Source organism: Myxine glutinosa, chromosome 1, assembly GCF_964187855.1.
Source record: "Myxine glutinosa chromosome 1, kmMyxGlut1.1, whole genome shotgun sequence".
In the NCBI taxonomy this organism is placed as follows: domain Eukaryota; kingdom Metazoa; phylum Chordata; class Myxini; order Myxiniformes; family Myxinidae; genus Myxine; species Myxine glutinosa.
This window is the reverse complement of record NC_136261.1, coordinates 338689180-338708672: the sequence shown is the minus strand read 5'-3', so window position 1 is coordinate 338708672 and position 19493 is coordinate 338689180. Positions and strand designations below refer to the sequence as shown.

The 19493-nt window shown below is 41.9% G+C and overlaps 1 protein-coding gene across 2 annotated transcripts in view; it reads left to right on the top strand.

The window, feature by feature from the left end:
• The window catches only part of DIMT1 (DIM1 rRNA methyltransferase and ribosome maturation factor), a 75878-nt gene extending 56879 nt beyond the window's left edge, over positions 1-18999 (top strand). The window contains exons 12-13 of one of the 2 annotated variants that reach the window (XR_010981521.2): positions 6445-6641; positions 18139-18999. Coding sequence is in view for 1 of the 2 variants with exons in the window: in XM_068097942.2 (XP_067954043.1) it covers positions 6445-6487 (43 nt within the window). In the remaining variant the exon portion in view is untranslated. Of the gene's footprint in view, positions 1-6444; positions 7315-18138 lie in introns of those variants that run through there. The other variant, XM_068097942.2, reaches the window with a different exon arrangement.
• Positions 19000-19493: the final 494 nt, after the last annotated feature.

Below are 19493 nucleotides of genomic sequence, written 5' to 3'. Positions count from 1 at the left end.
ATCAAGTTTTCTCTTGTGGCCACGCCCAGCGACGTTGGCTCCAGTGCCATGGGCCTTAAACTTCCTGATAACATTGCGTACACAGGAACATCAAGGTTTCTGGAGATGGACGTGTAGCCTGGAGTTTGCCCATGCTTTGCTACAAACCTGTGTCCGACCTGTGTCTTGTGCAAACTGCTCCAGTTCTCCCAGATTTGAAGGGTGCTTTGCTACAAACCTGTGGAATGACACAAGACTTGAGTGTGGACTTAATGACATCCTTATGGGGCTGCCTTTGTCCACCACGTGACAGTTTATCAAATTTTAGTTGTCCATAGAAAAGTGCTCTTGGGATTCTATGGCCTTCCATGTGTGTGAGGTGTCCTGACCAGCAAAGCTGGGCTTGCATCAGGAAATGCTCAATTCCTTGGATACGACGGCAGTCTAGGATTGAGGTGTTAGGTCTTCTGTCTCGTCAGGTGATGCAAAGGATCTTGCGAAGGCATCGCATATGGAATTCATCAAGGTGTTTGATATGGCGACGATAGGGTGTCGAAGATTCGCATCCATACAGGAGTGTTGACAACAGCGGCACGATAGACACTGATCTTGGTGTCCAGGGAATGCCACGTTCATGCCAAAGGCGACGTGTCAGTCTTCTAAAGGACACACATGCTTTACCGAGTCTTGATGGTACGTCGTCATCAATCATTGCATTTTGAGAGAAGACACCTCCAAGGTAGCTGACTTTATCTACAATTTTGAGAGGCATGTCATCGATGGTAATGGATGAGACGGTATACGCACCTTCATAACCTTGCTTTGTGCTGTTGGTAACAGGAAATGAATCAGAGGCGCATCCACTGTCCCTCACATGAGCAACCATGCAATCGTGGAAGGATCTGATGATATTGACCAACTTAGTGGGACAGCTGACTTTGTACATTATATTCCACAGACCTTCTCTACTGACCAGATCAAATGCTTTTGTAAGGTCAACAAAGACCAGGTATAGATAGCGATGTTGTTCTCTGCTCTTTTCCTGAAGTTGATAAAACAAAGAACAACAGGCATTTTAAGGCCATTTTCTCTGCTAGAGTGGGGGTTAGCCTTTTTCCTAAAGTTGATGAGCAGAGAATATCATATGGGAGTATGGTACTATGGTAAGGAGTTTGGTTATATCCAATATATTCAGGTAGTGGACCAAAAAATGGAAACACCAATGTAAAGTAATTTAATATGGCGTGGGCCACTATGTGCGGCCTGTATGCGCCATGGCATAGAGTCCACCAGCGTCTGGAATTCTGCAGGAAGGATGCGGCGCCATTCTTGCATGAATGTCATTCAACTCACATCTGTTTGATGGAGGTGGAAAACACTGTCTCGGGCGTTGTTCCAGAATATCCTATAAATGCGTCATTGGGTTTAGATCTGGTGATTGAGAAGGCCGTGACATACGGATAACATCGGTTTCATGCTCATCAAACCATTGGGTGGCCACGCCTGTTCTGTGAATACTTTTTTTTCACACCACTGTATACATGTATTTTTTTTTTGGAACTCATGGTATTCAGTCTGTTTGCTGGAGGATGTGACATTTTAGAGACCAGCTTCTGAGAACATCAGCTTGCAGATAAACATCCACATGGATCTACTTCTCTCATTTGGTTTGATTATTAAAGCCAATAAGTACTTGTATTACACTGTTTCATCCAGTTGAGTTCTATGTCATGATAAATGTAAAATAAATAAAAAAATAAAAAAATAGTGAGAGCCAGACAGTAGGAAAGAGTATAAATAAGTCATGTGGGGGAAAACCATTGCCTTTCTGGTTAAAGAAGATATGGATATTGAAGAAACATGGAACAGCATCAAAAATGGGATTACAAGAGCAGCTAAACAAGTGTGGGCGATAAGGCCAAAATGAATAAATCAAGGTGGATGCAGATTAACTGCTGCAGCTGAGTGACGAGCATAGGAAGCTGAACAGGAATAGAAAGGATGATGCTAATACAAAGGTTAACTACAATATGCTGAGCAGACAGGTAAAAGGTTCAAAATAGACGGAAACAATTTGTTTAATGAAATATTGTAAAGTGGAATGAAGCCGGAAGAGTAACAATCCATCGAGGTTGTTACAAGATAAGACCTGTTAAAACAGTTGAGTTAAATATGTCGATGACTAGCGACGAGCACATGCAATTAATTGAAGGTGATCAAAAAAAAAACACCGTTTAGAGGCCATTTTTCCCCGCAAAGCGGGGGTTGGCCTTTTCGGGGACCGTGGTAGTTGTTGTTTTTTGGTCCCCTTTTTGAAGCAATGTTTTACGGCCGGATGCCCTTCCTGACGCCAACCCTTTTTGCCGCCTTCAACGACAAACAGGGAATTACCAGTGAACTGGTACTCAATTAGCCGACCTCGGAAGGATGACAGGCTGAGTCAACCCCCCTGGCATTAATTCGGCGATCGACCGAGATTCGAACCCAGGATCCTAGGATCCTAAGCCGGCACCCTAGCTGCTAGCCCAACACCAGGGCAACACAAGGTGATCAAACAGAGAAGGATATAATATTTTGGAGACCTGCACTGTTGATAAGATTGGTGTTGGCCTAATATCTTGGGGTCTTGAGTTTGAGCCCCTGTCGTACTGTTGAAATTACACCAGGCGGGTTGACTCAGCCTGCCATCCTTCCGAGGTCCCCAAATTGACGGCTTACTGGGGTGCTAAGCCATTTGAGTATCCTACGTCGGAGTGGCAAACCTGACCAGGATTGTACTCTTTAGCCATTGAAACTGCCTCGGCAGTGCGATGCACCTCACAACGTGAAATGAATGGTTTACTATCAATGAAAATTATCCTGGAGAGGTTTCCCAGTACAAATGATGGAGAGAAGATGCCATAGCTATTGAAAGAAGTAAAGACGTTGGCATGAAACGGAAAAACAGGATGTGACAATTTGATTACTTGCAGCAGCTCGGCTAGATGCATACACCGTAAAGGTAAAATACTGCATCTGCAAGTCCCCAACAAATGGGGTAAAGTGGTGATATTAACGATCAACTTGAAAGGAGACGAAAGCTAGCGGACGAAACTACAGAGAAAATGGCTTGCCGATTGTGCTGGGAAAAACAATTGCCATGGCATTGGAAAGGAGCATCAAGTATGTGGTGCAGCATTTAAAGAGGAACGGGCTGGATTTAGGCCAGGACAATGTACAGTAGATCAGCTATTTATGACGATATCTCGAAAAGTACATGCAACACAACTGGACCTGCTACCCTAACTTCGTAAACTGGCTTTGGCTAGCATCTGGCAGAAAGGATTATGACAAAAATTGAGAATCTATGGCATCCACGAGAAAATGATCACCCTGATCAAAAATATCTACAGCACGGCCGGCCGTCCGCGAGAGTAGATAAGAAGCTGACTGATTCAGGGCAACTGTTAGAGTTTATGTGTGGAATGGCAACAGGACAATTGTTGGAGCTTTTAGCAGATTTGTTCAATTTGGCACTGAGAGATGAAAAAGGGAGAAGTTGTTATATGGGAGAACGGCGAACAATTGAAGTTTTGCAGATATTTATCTCACAGTCACAACCGTGGATAACATAGAATAACTGGCAGCGTAGATCGGGAAAAGAGTAAGAGATAAAGATTTGTTGGTGAAAATATGTGAATGTTGGACGGATAATTCATTCATTCATTTTGTGAGCAGCCTGTGGCTGCTGGTTGCATTATTGCTGGGAGCGCGTCTGTGCCGTTGATGTAGTGGCATTTGTCGGTTTGGGCAGGTAATTTGTTCATGACGTCGGCGATCTTTAACGTCCACCAACGAATGCCGGCAGATAGGATGCCCAGTTTAACGTCTACCCGTGTGATGGCACACACATTGATGAATTGCCCTGCCTATGAAACACCGCAATGACGGTTTATAGCTGGGTCGAGATTCAAACCCAGGCTAGATGGCTCAGAGGCGAGTGTGTGTACCTCTCGGCCTTCCTGACAGTCCGAGACGAAAAGTAATAAATTTGGAATTGTGAAGACAACATAAACAAGTAAAGATACATTCAAAGTACACCGCCCCCCTGCCAAATAATTAAATATCCTACAGCGCGGCATTGCCGGGGCACCTACCGCAGTGCAATACCGCAGTGCAGCCCATAGAGACTGCGTTGGGAGGGAGAGGTGTACAATAATTGATTGATTAATTGCATAATTAAAATCAATAAAAGATTTATCATCAAATATTTTCTTAATAAATTGGCTAATGGCACAACTAAACCACTAGTGCTTCATCCGAAGATGTATCTTTTAGAAACTTAATTAAATAAGTCATTAATATAAAATTAAATACTTACTTGATTAATCAATAGATAATTAATCGATAAAATGATTAATCAATAAATCAAAAATATCCTTCATGGCCACATCACCTGGTCACTGTCATGTCCAAATATTAGCTTCCTCGCTCAAAAGGTGCCTGAGATATTGCCCAGATGAGAAAGAAAATAAATAAATGATTAATAATGAAAATAAATAAATAATAATCATAAAAAAAATTAAATCGTTGATCAATTGGCTCATAGAATACATAAACCACCACCATTTCATCCGAATCTGTAACTTAAAAAAATAATAATGTCAATAAATCAAATAATTAAATAATTAATCGATTAATTGATTAATCAATAAATAAAAAAATAGCCCATGCAGCCAAATCACTTGGTCATTGTCATGTCCAAATATCAGCTTCCTACCTCAAAAGGTGCCTCAGATATTTCCCAAAAACCACCGTTTAGAGGCCATTTTTCCCCGCAAAGCGGGGGTTGGCCTTTTCGGGAACCGTGGTAGTTGTTGTTTTTTGGTCCCCTTTTTGAAGCAATGTTTTACGGCCGGATGCCCTTCCTGACGCCAACCCTTTTTGCCGCCTTCAACGACAAACAGGGAATTACCAGTGAACTGGTACTCAATTAGCCGACCTCGGAAGGATGACAGGCTGAGTCAACCCCCCTGGCATTAATTCGGCGATCGACCGAGATTCGAACCCAGGATCCTAGGATCCTAAGCCGGCACCCTAGCCGCTAGCCCAACACCAGGGATTCCTCAGATATTTCCCAGATGAGAAAAAAATAATAATAATAATAATAATGAAAATAAATAAATAAAAAATTATTAATCAATTCGCTAATAGAACAAGTAAGCCACCACCAGTTCATCCGAATCTGTAACTAAAAAAAAAATAAAAAAAAATTAGTCATTAATCAAATAATTAAATAATTAATTGATTAATTGATTAATCAATAAATAAAAAATAGCCTTTGCAGCCAAATCACTTGCTCATTGCCATGTCCAAATATCAGCTTCCAAACTCAAAAGGTGCCTGAGATAATGGTCAGAAGAGAAAGTATATGTAAAAGTACTTAATTAATCGCTAATAATTAAATAACTCATCAATTAATTGATTAATCAAAAAACAAAAAATACCGTTTTTGACAAAGTACTTTCCTGGACAAACAAACAAGAAAACAAGAAAGCAAGAAAACAACCAGAGTGAAAACTGAGTACTCCCTTTCAGCGTGCGTCATTGCTGAGCCCCTTTGGTGCCCGGCAATGACGTTATGCAGCACTTGGGGATGGCATAGGAAAGGAGCGGTGTACAACAAACAAACAAGAAAGAAAGAAAGCAAGAAAACAACCAGAGTGAAAACTGAGTACTCCCTTTCAGCGTGCGTCATTGCTGAGCCCCTTTGGTGCCCGGCAATGACGTTATGCAGCACTTGGGGATGGCATAGGAAAGGAGCGGTGTACAACAAACAAACAAGAAAGAAAGAAAGCAAGAAAACAACCAGAGTGAAAACTGAGTACTCCTTTTCAGCATGCGTCATTGCTGAGCCCCTTTGGTGCCCGGCAATGACGTTATGCAGCACTTGGGGATGGCATAGGAAAGGAGTGGTGTGCAACAGAAAAGAATTGGACTAGTTGCTACTCTTTTTGGGTCACTGAAATTTCGTAAAGGCTAAAGTTTTGATAAAAGGACAAATTTATGGAAATTAAGCAATTGTTGTGCCGACACTCTTGTACAGGTCAGAATTGTAAAAAAACAAACAATAAAGATGCCACAAATTTCGATACATACCTGAACCAGAGTGCAAGAATTGAGAAATGGAGGATCAGTGCGGCTGCTTTGGAAAGATGTAGAACAGAAAAGTTTAAAGATGAATGAAGCTGTGAAAGTGGTGCAAAATAGAAAATGGTGGTGGAAAGGCTTTATTCAGGCCCCACCGGTTTCAATGCGCTGACAGATGGGAATGGAATAACAATGTAAAAAAAAAAAAGAGGATGGGGAATGGGGTATTCTTGAGGTTTACGCATGAGCGTGATTTATGCGTCAGGATTTTTCTATTGCTTGTACCTTTGTGACTGATTCTAAGCAACTGTTTGTTCTGTCAATTTCCCTTTGTAGATTGCTTCACTGCTTCAACTCTGCTGGATTCCACTTCGCTTGAGATTTTGGGCCTTGTCTTGTCGAGCTTTTGAACCATGAACTTCTGAACGTGAACCACGTTACTTCACAGCAAGGATGTGTGCATTCCTCGTTGTACTTCTGGTTGTGCCAACTGTGCAACATCTTTCTAGTCACATGACCTACAACCTGTCTCGGTAATCTAATTTGGGGAGTAGGGTAGATTTTGGGTGTAGGAACTTCAGAATCTGGCCAAGGTTTTATGCTACCACACATTGACCTTGATGTCTGTTTTGAGGCCACCAAATGCCGCTATGAAGTTTATATTGGGATGTGGGGTCAGGCATTGCTTCCACCGGCCCGCACGCAAAAGCTAACGACGATGAGGCCAATAACTCCATAGCTTTTCAATGTCTTAACACATCCCGGAACCATCGCCAGGAAAATCTCAACTAGCCGGGCAGCGCCTGCCCCTCTCGTATATACATACATACATACATACATGCATACATACATTACACACAAACATACATAATTTTATTATCTAGGTTATTGATTCATCATGGAATGCACAATTTAAAGTGGAGAATTATTATAATAACCAAAGCTGAAGTTGTAGGGAAAGAGCAAGTGGAATGATGATAGTTTTGTGAGGTTTACCAGAATTTAAAGGGATTGTAAGTGGGATTTTCTAATTTGTGATAAGATATTATTTTCATGTAAATACACAACTTGAGACATTAAATGGGTAAGCCAAAACGTATTCAAAAAAAGTGTGACCCCCGCATGGTGGTAGTGGCGGCAGCACTCAAGATTTACCTGATATTAAACCATGTTGGCATTTTAATGCCAGGAAATGGAAAAAGAGAATGGTTTTCTTATGTTATGTTGTTCTGTATACCCTGTACGAGTGTATCCTCGCCCTCAAAAAAGAAAGGTAAACATACGGTCAAACAAATATGAATCTTTCATTATGTAAGGATGGTTTAAGGTTGATGGGTCGTGAGGCCGAGGTCGAAACCCATGCTAGACAGCTCGGAGGCAGGTGTACATACCTCTAAGCTAGCCTGCCAACATGTCCAAACTGATGAAAAGTCCCAGGGTTACCGTGCGAGATCTGGTTGAGAACTTCCCGACCAATCTCCATGAGAGTAGTAATGGTCATATTTGCCATGTGACGGGCGAGCATTATCCTATAGTAAAGTTGTGCTCAAGAACATCATACCATACCTGGAAGTCATCAGCATATTGCTTGGCTCATTTCACGGTGATGGGTTTTCCACATTCCAGATATTCCTTTGGAATTGTGCCATTGATGTCCTAGCAGCCTGGTGTTGGCTGAAAGGTTAGGGTGCTGGCTTGGGATCCTAGGATCCTGAGTTTGAATACCAGGTCGATCGTTGAATTAACGCCAGGGAGGTTGACTCAGCCAGTCATCCTTCCGGGATCGGCAAAATGAGTACCAGCTCACTGGTAATTGGGGCACTGCATCAGCAGCACAAACGCGCTTCCAGAGAAATGATGCAACCAGCAGCCACAGACTGCATACAAAAACAACAACAACAATGAAGTCCTGAATCACAGGCCACAACTTTCCAACTGAGGGATGAACCTTTTATTTATTTTTTGGGCTTTGGTCAAATAATATATCCTTTCCAAGATGGATCACTTTGATTTTGACATGGAATGATTGACCCATGTCTATAAGACTTGGTGGTGTAATGGTTAGAGCATGTGCTTTGAATCTGGGAGGTCAGCTGTTTGAACCCTGGCCGAGTCATACCAAAGACTTTTAAAACGGTCCGTGCTGCTTCCTTGCTTAATGTTCAGCATTTAAAAAGAATAGCTGACAAACAACCATATGTTTGCAACCATTGCACAGACCTGATGGACCTAATGGACTCCTGCATTGATGTCACTTGTGAGGAAACTCTTATTATTATTGTTTGCCTCCAACCCCGAAGGTGGCTGGAGGCATTATGTTTTCAGGTTGTCCGTCTATCCGTACGGGCTAAACCTCCTTTTTCTCACCAACCACATGTCCAATTGAGATGAAACTTTCAGAGTAGGACGACACCCATGTAGAATGTTTTTATGATAATTGTGACGTCATAGGTCAGGTGGTATGGCAGCCATATTGGATTAAATGCAAATAATAATAAAAAATATTTCTCAGAAACTGCTGAATGTAAGGGTCAAGAGGCAAATCATCGACAGCTCTTTGTAATTGTGATGCTCTTTCTGAGTCTCGGTAGGCAAATTAAGAAGTATGAAGGGAATAAAGACAGAATATACATCAGCAATAGAGCTATCTCCCCCGTCCCAGGGACCTGTTGGCTCGTTTGCTCTCACGCTTCTGCCTCGTGCTGACCTGTCGTTGCACCGTTCATTCAGCGCTGTTTGGCGCAGCCCGTCCTGGCTTTTTTTTTTTTTTTGTATACAGAGTCGAGTATACAGTATTTAACAAATGGACACCATTAGGAATTTCAGGAAACAAGTTTGAGATTGAATGAGGTGGATTTGGGGTGTCTTAACGGGGGTAGAAAAGATCAAGGTTTTGGATGGGGGAAGATAAGAGATGGTGGTGAACAGCTGTTTTAAAGACCTGGATGGAGGGAGGAGTGGGATTGAAGAGAGTGAGGGAGTTTGTTCCAGAGGTGGGGAAAAAGAGGAATAAAAGAATGAATGTAAGCGGAGAGTCTTGATTCTGGCAGTTTCGCCAGAAACGTTTTTTTCCTGGCAGATCTTGTGCGTCCTGCAGGAATATTTGGGGGACAGAGCTGGGGGATCAAGGCCGGAGAGGAGTCGGTAGAAGACAAAAAGACCACCAACCTGCCTGCGGTGAGTGAGTGAAAGGCCCTCAGAATCAGCTTCATCGCTGGAGATTCCAATGTTACTCTTCAGCGTAACATGTCCTGCCTTTATCCAGACTGCAACGATGGTCACTCTTCTCTTTGAACGAGCACGCAGGCCGGTTGTCTCCAGGTCCCCGGCGCATTTCAACAGCGACGAATGGCTTGGCGTTCAGGCTTTTAAGCCACTTGAGCGGGGTGAAGTCTTGGGGGGTTAAAGTTCGTAAAAGGTGGAGTTTCCGGGAGCAAAGGTTGTGGCATGCCATTTGACATGCCACAGCCTGTCTTCATTGGTGCATTCATGAGCCAACGCCCACTTTTCTGTCAATCATCTTAGAATCTGACTCTTCCTCCTCGGCGTTGACTGTTCCTCCTCCAACCTGTTTTCCTGCCCAGCACGTTTGAAAAGCAAGGACATTATTGTCACCTCCGCCATCTGTAATGTGGTTGTGTGTGGTGTTCTGTCTTATAATGTGGTTGTTTGTGGTGCTGGATGATTGAGAGTGAATAAAGAAAGAGAGGGAATTGGTGAGGATTGATTTGCTTGTGAGGATTGATTATACCAAACCAAAACTGACACCCAACGTCTCATCTACCAAACCAAAACTGACACCCAACGTCTCATCTACCAAACCAAAATTGACACCCAACGTCTCGGCTACCAAACCAAAACTGACACCCAACATCTCATCTACCAAACCAAAACTGACACCCAACGTCTCGGCTACCAAACCAAAACTGACACCCAACGTCTCATCTACCAAACTAAAACTGACACCCAACGTCTCATCTACCAAACCAAAACTGACACCCAACGTCTCATCTACCAAACCAAAACTGACACCCAACGTCTCGGCTACCAAACCAAAACTGACACCCAACATCTCATCTACCAAACCAAAACTGACACCCAACGTCTCGGCTACCAAACCAAAACTGACACCCAACATCTCATCTACCAAACCAAAACTGACACCCAACGTCTCATCTACCAAACCAAAACTGACACCCAACGTCTCATCTACCAAACCAAAACTGACACCCAACGTCTCGGCTACCAAACCAAAACTGACACCCAACATCTCATCTACCAAACCAAAACTGACACCCAACGTCTCATCTACCAAACCAAAACTGACACCCAACGTCTCGGCTACCAAACCAAAACTGACACCCAACGTCTCATCCACCAAACCAAAACTGACACCCAACATCTCATCTACCAAACCAAAACTGACACCTAACGTCTCATCTACCAAACCAAAACTGACACCCAACGTCTCGGCTACCAAACCAAAACTGACACCCAACATCTCATCTACCAAACCAAAACTGACACCCAACGTCTCATCTACCAAACCAAAACTGACACCCAACGTCTCGGCTACCAAACCAAAACTGACACCCAACGTCTCATCTACCAAACCAAAACTGACACCCAACGTCTCATCTACCAAACGAAAACTGACATCCAACATCTGAGCTACAAAACCAAAACTGACACCCAACATCTCATCTACGAAACCAAAACTGACACCCAACATCTCATCTACCAAACCAAAACTGACACCCAACGTCTCATCTACCAAACCAAAACTGACACCCAACGTCTCATCTACCAAACCAAAACTGACACCCAACGTCTCAGCTCTGTTCCTGATGGTTGCTCGTCTGTCCTTCATCACTACTTCATGCACCTGGTCCACCACTTCTAACGTTGCCACCTCAACAGGATGACCTGATCTGTGTTCATCTTCGTTGCTTGTTCTGCCACACTTGAACTCAACTACCCAGTTATTGTCCCCCATCGCACCGCGGAGCGAAAGGGGGACTATGGTTTTCCCCTCCGTCCGTGCGGGCGTGCATGCGTGCATATGTGCGTAAGCGAAGGACCGCATTCGAATTTGGTGTGTGGGTGCAACCCACGTCAAAATCCAAGATGGCCGCCGCCATGTATGTCTGAACCTTGTGAGCAGAATATCTTGAAAAATAAGCGAAGTACCAACTTCTAATCTGGTGTGTGGGTGTATCTAGGCATTAGGAAGAACCCTATTGGAAATTGGGTCGCCACGTCAAAATCCAAGATGACCGCCGCCATGTATGTCTGAACATTGTGAGCGGAATATCTTGAAAAATAAGCAAAGTACCAACTTCTAATCTGGTGTGTGGGTGTATCTAGGCATAAGGAAGAAGGCTATTGAAAATTGGGTCACCACGTCAAAATCTAAGATGGCCGCCACCATATATAATTATGTCTGAACCTTGTGAGTGAAATATCTTGAAAAATAAGCAAAGTACCAACTTCTAATCTGGTGTATGGGTGTATCTCGGCATAAGGAAGAATGCTAGTGAAAATTGGGTCGCCACGTCAAAATCCAAGATGGCCGCCGCCATGTAGGCCTATGTCTGAACCTTGTGAGTGGAATATCTTGAAAAATAAGCGAAGTACCAACTTCTAATCTGGTGTGTGGGTGTATCTAGGCATAAGGAAGAACGCCATTGAAAATTGGGTCGCCACTTCAAAATCCAAGATGGCCGCCACCATATATATGTCTGAAATTTGTGAGCGAAATATCTTGAAAAATAAACGAACTACTAACTTCTAATCTGGTGTGTGGGTGTATCTATGCATAAGGAAGAAAGCTATTCAAAATTGTGTCGCCACGTCAAAATCCAAGATGGCCGCCGCCATGTATGTCTGAACCTTGTGAGCGGAATATCTTGGAAAAATAAGCGAAGTACCAACTTCTAATCTGGTGTGTGGGTGTATCTGGGCATAAGGAAGAACGCTATTGAAAATTGGGTCGCCACTTCAAAATCCAAGATGGCCGCCACCATATATATGTCTGAAATTTGTGAGCGAAATATCTTGAAAAATAAGCGAAGTACCAACTTCTAATCTGGTGTGTGGGTGTATCTGGGCATAAGGAAGAACGCTATTGAAAATTGGGTCACCACGTCAAAATCCAATATGGCCGCCGCCATGTATGTCTGAACCTTGTGAGCGGAATATCTTGGAAAAATAAGCGAAGTACCAACTTCTAATCTGGTGTGTGGGTGTATCTGGGCATAAGGAAGAACGCTATTGAAAATTGGGTCGCCACGTCAAAATCCAAGATGGCCGCCACCATATATATGTCTGAACTTTGTGAGCGAAATAACTTTAAAAATAAACGAACTACTAACTTCTAATCTGGTGTGTGGGTGTATCTACGCATGAGGAAGAACGCTATTGAAAATTGGGTCGACACGTAAAAATCCAAGATGGCCGCCTTGCGTCTTCCACTTTGTCAACTCACATCACTTCACCGACGGGGGACCTAGGCGTAACGCTCGTTTAACATGGAATCTGAAGGAGAATCATCCTCTAATGTCACTACCATATCCATATGTATTTGCTTGGGAGGCAAGCCTTTCTTGTGCAGGTACTTCATCACAGCTCGGAGGACCAATTTCTCCATTTTGACTGAATTTTGGGGGGGTTCCCTACTTTGTGTCCATGGCCTATAAAGGCTATGAGCAGAAATACGGAATTAACAAGACACATCCTAATAGTACGGATATATCGTTATACGCTGCAACTTTCACCACATCTACAAGTAGGTTGGGCCACAAACAAACTGATCACCCCTTGGTTCAACCACTAATCCCTGCCGGATGAGGGTGGTATTGTGGGTGGGAAACGATGCCAATGCGGGACTTTCAAAATGATGTATGAATGCCAACGAAGCCTTTTGTGCATTTTCTGTGTATGAGCTTTCAATGACTCGGTTGTGCTCACCACGCACTTAACATGCTATTGCTAGCATGAAATCTAATTCAAATCATCCTTTCAACATAATTTTCAGCATTTTGACCAAAAGAGTGGCAATTTCAAAATAGTTAACCATAATTGTTATTTTCCTAAATGCAAATCGGATTTGTGGAAATATAGGATACCAACGAGGCATCCATGTCATGCATGGGGGAGACCAAAAATCTCAAAAAAAAAAAGTTTGCATCAATTTATTCCATATTCCAGTGACACCTTCAGTCGAACGTCAAGCATGGGCAGCCGGTTCGTGAAGGACTCGGGCAAAAAACTTACTGCAGCTGCCCCCCCCCCCCCCCCCCCAACATAAGTCCACAAATGCCGAATCCACGAATGTAACGGGTGGAAACCTTCATTATTTCCTCATTCTGTTTTAAACTCGATCTCTATATTTTCATTCCAAACAGCTTCATTCCAATCACAAATTAATACTATACAATTAATATAACAAAATACAATGTTACAATTACGAAATACAACATAAAAGACAATACAATGTCAACGAATATAGACACTATTCTCACGTGATATATATATATATATATATATATATATATATATATTTGACAAGGATGGCTGTCCATTCGCCAATTGGTTGTGTAAGGCTAGGTGCACTGTGATTGGCTCCTGGCAAGATAATCGTATGGGCTTAAAGCTGATATTAAAAAAAGGATTCAATATTTTTTATGATCAAAACTCACGGCTTAAATAAAGAATTATGTCGAAATCTAGAGTGAAATCAGAAAATAATTCAGATTTTTTTTTAAACCCGATATATAATTAAATAATATGCTCCGTGGGACGTGAGCTGAAACAGCTCCAAACGCAAACAGAAGTGTTATATTCACAATCGCCATGAGTTTGCCATAACTTTTCTCATCAGTGTGAAAAAGACCAACAACGACTATTAAAAGCATCATCAAATGTCGAAAGGTTGCAGCCCATCGACATTGCAGACGTTCAGAGGCACACAGTTTGTTTAGGCCTCAGGCTTCAAGTCTACCAGTCTATAGGATAAGTCCTTTATGGCCATGGAAATCAGAATCAATCCAAGCTATATAAACACGATGTATTATATATGGACATAAGCAATAGTGATGTTTTGGTTTCATTACATAACCCTAGTTGTTATTTATTCCGAGGCATCGAGCAATCAAGCCAGCGTTCTGTGCCTATGCACTGCCCACATTTTATTTCGGAAACGAATGAGGCTGTGCTTGTACATCGTCCACATGATATTTTATTTATTTTCGAGGTGAATGAGGCTTTCTTTGTGCACCACAGGTTTGTGAATTTCGCATTTACGTCTCAAGTACACCAAAGAAATCTCGCCTGACGTTTTGACCCGTTCCCGTTTCCCATTCCCTTATTGCAGATAATTCATTGGACGTAATCCATAACTTTCTGTGAATAAATCTTCTGTGTTTTGTTGAGTTTTGTGCACCTGTCATGATTGTATTGTATAGGCTTTTAAAAATCTGATATATTTGATTTGATTTCACGCCGTATTATGATTTGATTTTATTACCAGCCAGGGACATCAGTAGTGATCTTTTTGGATTAAATTCTACTTTTTGGGTCAACCTTTGTTGCTCCCGTGAACGTCATTTTCTGTCTTGTGTTCTTGCTCTTCCACGATCCTTGATGCTGTAAAAAATATATAAAACATCCAGTATTCTTTTATGATGCATCTCTTTATTAATATTAATTGTTTATGAATAAAGTAGGGCCACAAGTGTGTAAGATCGCCATCCATGTAGCGACTGTTGTTGATACGGGTCCCAGCGGGATGTTTCTTTATATGTCCGCACATTAAGACATATTCTTTCACTGGCAATGTATTTCCCTCCCAAAAAGCGTCTGTTTGGTATTTTGAACTCCAAGCTCTGCTCTGTACCTTCACCTACCTACCGTTGGAAAAGTAATCATCAATTTACTTGGTTGAAAACAACGTTGGCGTGGTTACCTATTCCATTCAAACACATGCAATGATGAGGGGAGACAGGGGAGGGGCAAGGGATTGTTGTCGAGAGAGGGAATTGGGGGAGGGAGAAGAGAGTGGGGGAGAAGCGGGAGAGAGGGGAGGGGTGTCCTATGCTAGAGTCCCTGTATATAGAGAGTTGTGTCAACTCAAATTTGGACGCCATTTTGTGTCTAAGTGTGTCAGATTAGATATACATGTACATTCGCGATATGGGGTGATATATTCTAAACCTGCTATAAAAAAAAATTACTACACATATTTAGTCTTATTATTACATACAGGTGATATTTGTTTTGTCAAAAACTCAGCTATTGCCGTGAAAAAGAGCTGTGTGGTGATATTAAAAGTGGTATGGCAATGCATATTACAAGCCAACACTGCATATAAGAGCTAACATTATAAGTAAGACAAACCAATGCTGTCGTTCTCTGAATTTTAATAACTTTTAGAAAGGAGTGTGGGCATATCCAATATTTTTTAAAGGGTGCCGAGAGCAATTCCGGTGTAGGACTTCCAGCCGACATATAGTCTAACACACTTAAAACAAATTTTGTACGTGGTATTGCCATATTTCTATAGTGTACAACTTTGGTTTTATCGACATTTATATTCAATTTCCATTGTAATGATTTAACAAGCTGCAAGTCAGCTTCTGTCTCTGACATAAGGAAAACGTCATCGGCATCTAGTAAGATTGAAACGTTCATTTATTACTACACCCTTGCCCAGAACTCTGATGGATATTGCCTGATCGATTAATATGTTTCATAGCTGGCGACTTGGCTGCACAACCCGCAAAAAAATTGAGCAGGTCCCCCCCTAAAATTGCTTTTATGATTGCCGATTAGGCTAAAGATTTTAAACCAAAAAAATAACGTGCCTCGGAATAAGTTTTGAATGGACGGACAGACAACTGAAAACAAAACGGACCATGGGTTTCCCACCCCTATAAAATCAAAATTAATTCCCTCTGAAAAAGTACAGTGACATTGCCCGCAGACTACCCAACCGCAGACCAGGCAATGTCACTGTACCAGGACATTTCATCAATCAATGACAATATGCGGTCCGCTAGGACTACCCGAAAAAAATTGAGCAGGGTTCTTCCCACGGAAATGCATTTTTGGTCAGCTCCTTGAAGATTATAAACAAACACAAATCACTTCCCTTTAAAAGGGTTTTCAACGGACAGACAACCAAAAAAAAACCGAGCAGATAGAATTGCTTTTGAACATCGATCATCAAGCGGCGTGGGCCTACCTGGCAGAGTCTCGAGGAGTTGATCGCTTTCCAGCTCTTTCGTCTGACTTTCGCTTCCCAAATTTGTCTTCTGACTTTATCACTTGGAAATCTATACATCTTATATTTCCCAGATTGGTTTGAACAACCAAAAGCAGAACAACCAGTCATTTTGTTTGGCAATAAACAACATTCCCGTACCAAGCTGACGTTCACGCACGGTGAAGTTAGACACAAAATGGCGCCACGAAATCACGTGACCAGAAATCTCGGGTCAGCGCATGGCGCAACTCTCTTTTTACAGGGACTCTAGGGTGGTGTAATTGACACTGGGTAAAATGGTGGTAGTAAAACCCGGAATTAATTTATTCAAATGCCTTTAAACCTTTAAAAAAAATCTAATTTCATACTTGAAGACTGTAGAACACAAATTGTCTTCATAATACTTCCAAAGCCATGCTATATATATATATCAATATATAGCATTAGAGGGCGTGGCTTGTGAGAGTGTTGGGGTTGAAGAAGATGCTGATTGACAGCTGCGTTTGATGATGAATAAAGCCTCCATCTCCTAAACTGCGGCTCAACCTCGTGCTATCACAGTGTATAAGGATGAGGTATATAAGACTGCGTTAGTAGCGCTAAACTTCCAGATTTTTAAACTATCTTTAAAATTATTATTTCATTAAAATGGAAGTATATACCGGAATACTGCGCGGGGTATCGTGTTCTACGAACTCTCTATAGTTGATAAATGTGAAAAATATTTTTGTCAAAATTTTCATGATTAATGCTTATACTCATCTTAATATGTTTTAGTAATGTCACGACAACTCTCATTTTTTAAATGACATTCTCCTGGAAAAACAGGTTTCCCACCAGTGCTGATAGATTGACCGAAATAACCATAGATATTGAACTGCCCAAGAAGTGGAGTTGTACCTCAGAGCTTGCAGCCTTGAGGAGAACATATTAAAATTGCAAGTGAAATAGGACTTTACATGATCCCTTCTTGCATGGCACTATGTCATACAAACACAGTGTATCATAAATGAGGTTAGTTTAAAAAATAATTTCAAAAAACAACATTTACACCCCCCAGGCATTGAAGCACCATCTGACCCTGAGCAGAAAGGAAAAATCCCAAATAAAGACAGCAACATTTCCCAGGCAAAGGGCACAATTCCCATAAATACCATTTGGGAACATCTTCACCATACGCCATGTGCGATGGCATTATTGTGTGGTTAGGCTGGAACATTGTGTAACCTAAAGGCGTCACGTTCATAAAAAGTTTTGCAATAAAAGATTGTTGTCTGCTATTCTTTTCAAATTTCAAAAATGCATCAGATATGAGGTTTGGGCTGTCATAATGACCTGGAGGAATGCACACTTGCCTCAAAGCTGTTTAATCTGGGTTCGAACCTCAGCCCAGCTAGAAACTGCCATCCTGCTATCCCACTGGTGCCAGGGTCATTCATCAATGTGCGTGCGGTCCCTCGAATGGACGTTAAACTGGGCGTCTCGTCTGCCCGCATTATTTGGTGGACGTTTAAGAACCCACGATGCACTTCACAAAGAGTAGGCGAGCCATCGACAGCACCATGGCCAAATTTGAAATTCCTGCCCTAACTACTGCTGAGAACGCAATGGCAACCAACCCGGTATAATTCTTGCCAATAAACTGTTTCGGCAGCACCGACGCTTGCTCTATAACAGAGTATGGTACTCTAGTATGGGACTATGTCTGTTATGGTTGAATCATAATGTTTCTTTGACTCTTTCTTTTCATCCATTATCCCTCCCAGAAGAAGAAGATGACTTCTTTTGCATCTTCCGATGCATATGGCTGCCGAAGCAGTTCCTTGTGCATTGGGCACAATCCTGGATGGGTCACCACTCCGACGCAGGATATCTGAATGGCTCATTCTTCCCAGTAAGCTGGTTCTAATTTTGCTGACCTCGGAAGGATGATGACAGGATGAGTCAACCCACCCGGTGTTAATTTAAAGGAATGACATGGGTTTGAACTCAGGGCCCTGATATCTCAAGCCAGCCACATTAACCATTAAACCAACACCAGGCTTCCCATAAGAAGAGCAACTGGTTGGGGGAGAGTATGTGGGGAGGGGGTGGCAAGTGAGTCTTCAACTAAACAAATAAAACAACTAGAACGCCACTCAGTAGAGCGCATACTCCCGCCGTGGGTCAAGTTGGAATAGTACGATTTCACAAAAGTTTGAGGGAGTAGTTCAGTGACAACACAAGACAAGACAACACAAGACAGACACTGCACAGATATATATTTAGAATATATAGAAGGTAATGTTAAAAAAAAACAAGGCAATTTCACTTACATTTTCGGATTCAGCGTTCAATTCTATATAAGTGAGTGTATTTTGAGGCGTGTGTGACTTCAAATAAAATTGTAAGCCAGGAAAACGTTCGTTTCATTCCTCCGGGATACAACATGTAAAACTGGCCCAAACGTCAAAACATAACTCGCTCATTTTAAGTCGTACAAGCTAATGCGACCACTCATTCTTCTGGGAAGAATCCCGTGCACATGCTGGTCACACTTATAACTCACCTAAGTCTTTATAAGTTCATCAAATACTGACACCGCTATTGACATTCGCTGAGGTAAATGTTGATATCTCTTCTGAGGTAAAAATAACAAAACAAAAAAAAACAGTTTTAAAGCATTATACGTATCAAATGATACATTTTATGAAACGGGGAAACCGAATACACACTTTGGTGGTTTTAAAATGACAGAATATGTCTTTATTAGAAAGAAAAAAAAAGAACCTTGAAGACGCTGCTGCTAACAAAATACACCGCTCTAACGCATAACCACGAGTTTAAACGACATTTACAACAAATATGAAAACTATTTTCATATCACAATGTTAAATATAGAATATATAGAAGGTAATGTTAAAAAAAAAATGAGCCCTATCTTCCAATGGTAAACAATCCTTCAAAAAATTCCTGGATCCGGAATAATATCCTGAGCTTCACCAAAAACTAATCAATTCTTCCTTATCCCAAGGGCAATCATCCCACCAACTTTCATCCAAATCCGTTCAGAACTTTTCCAGATATCTTGTTCACAAACACATGAACACAAACACTCACAAGTATTGAACTCTCACATTTC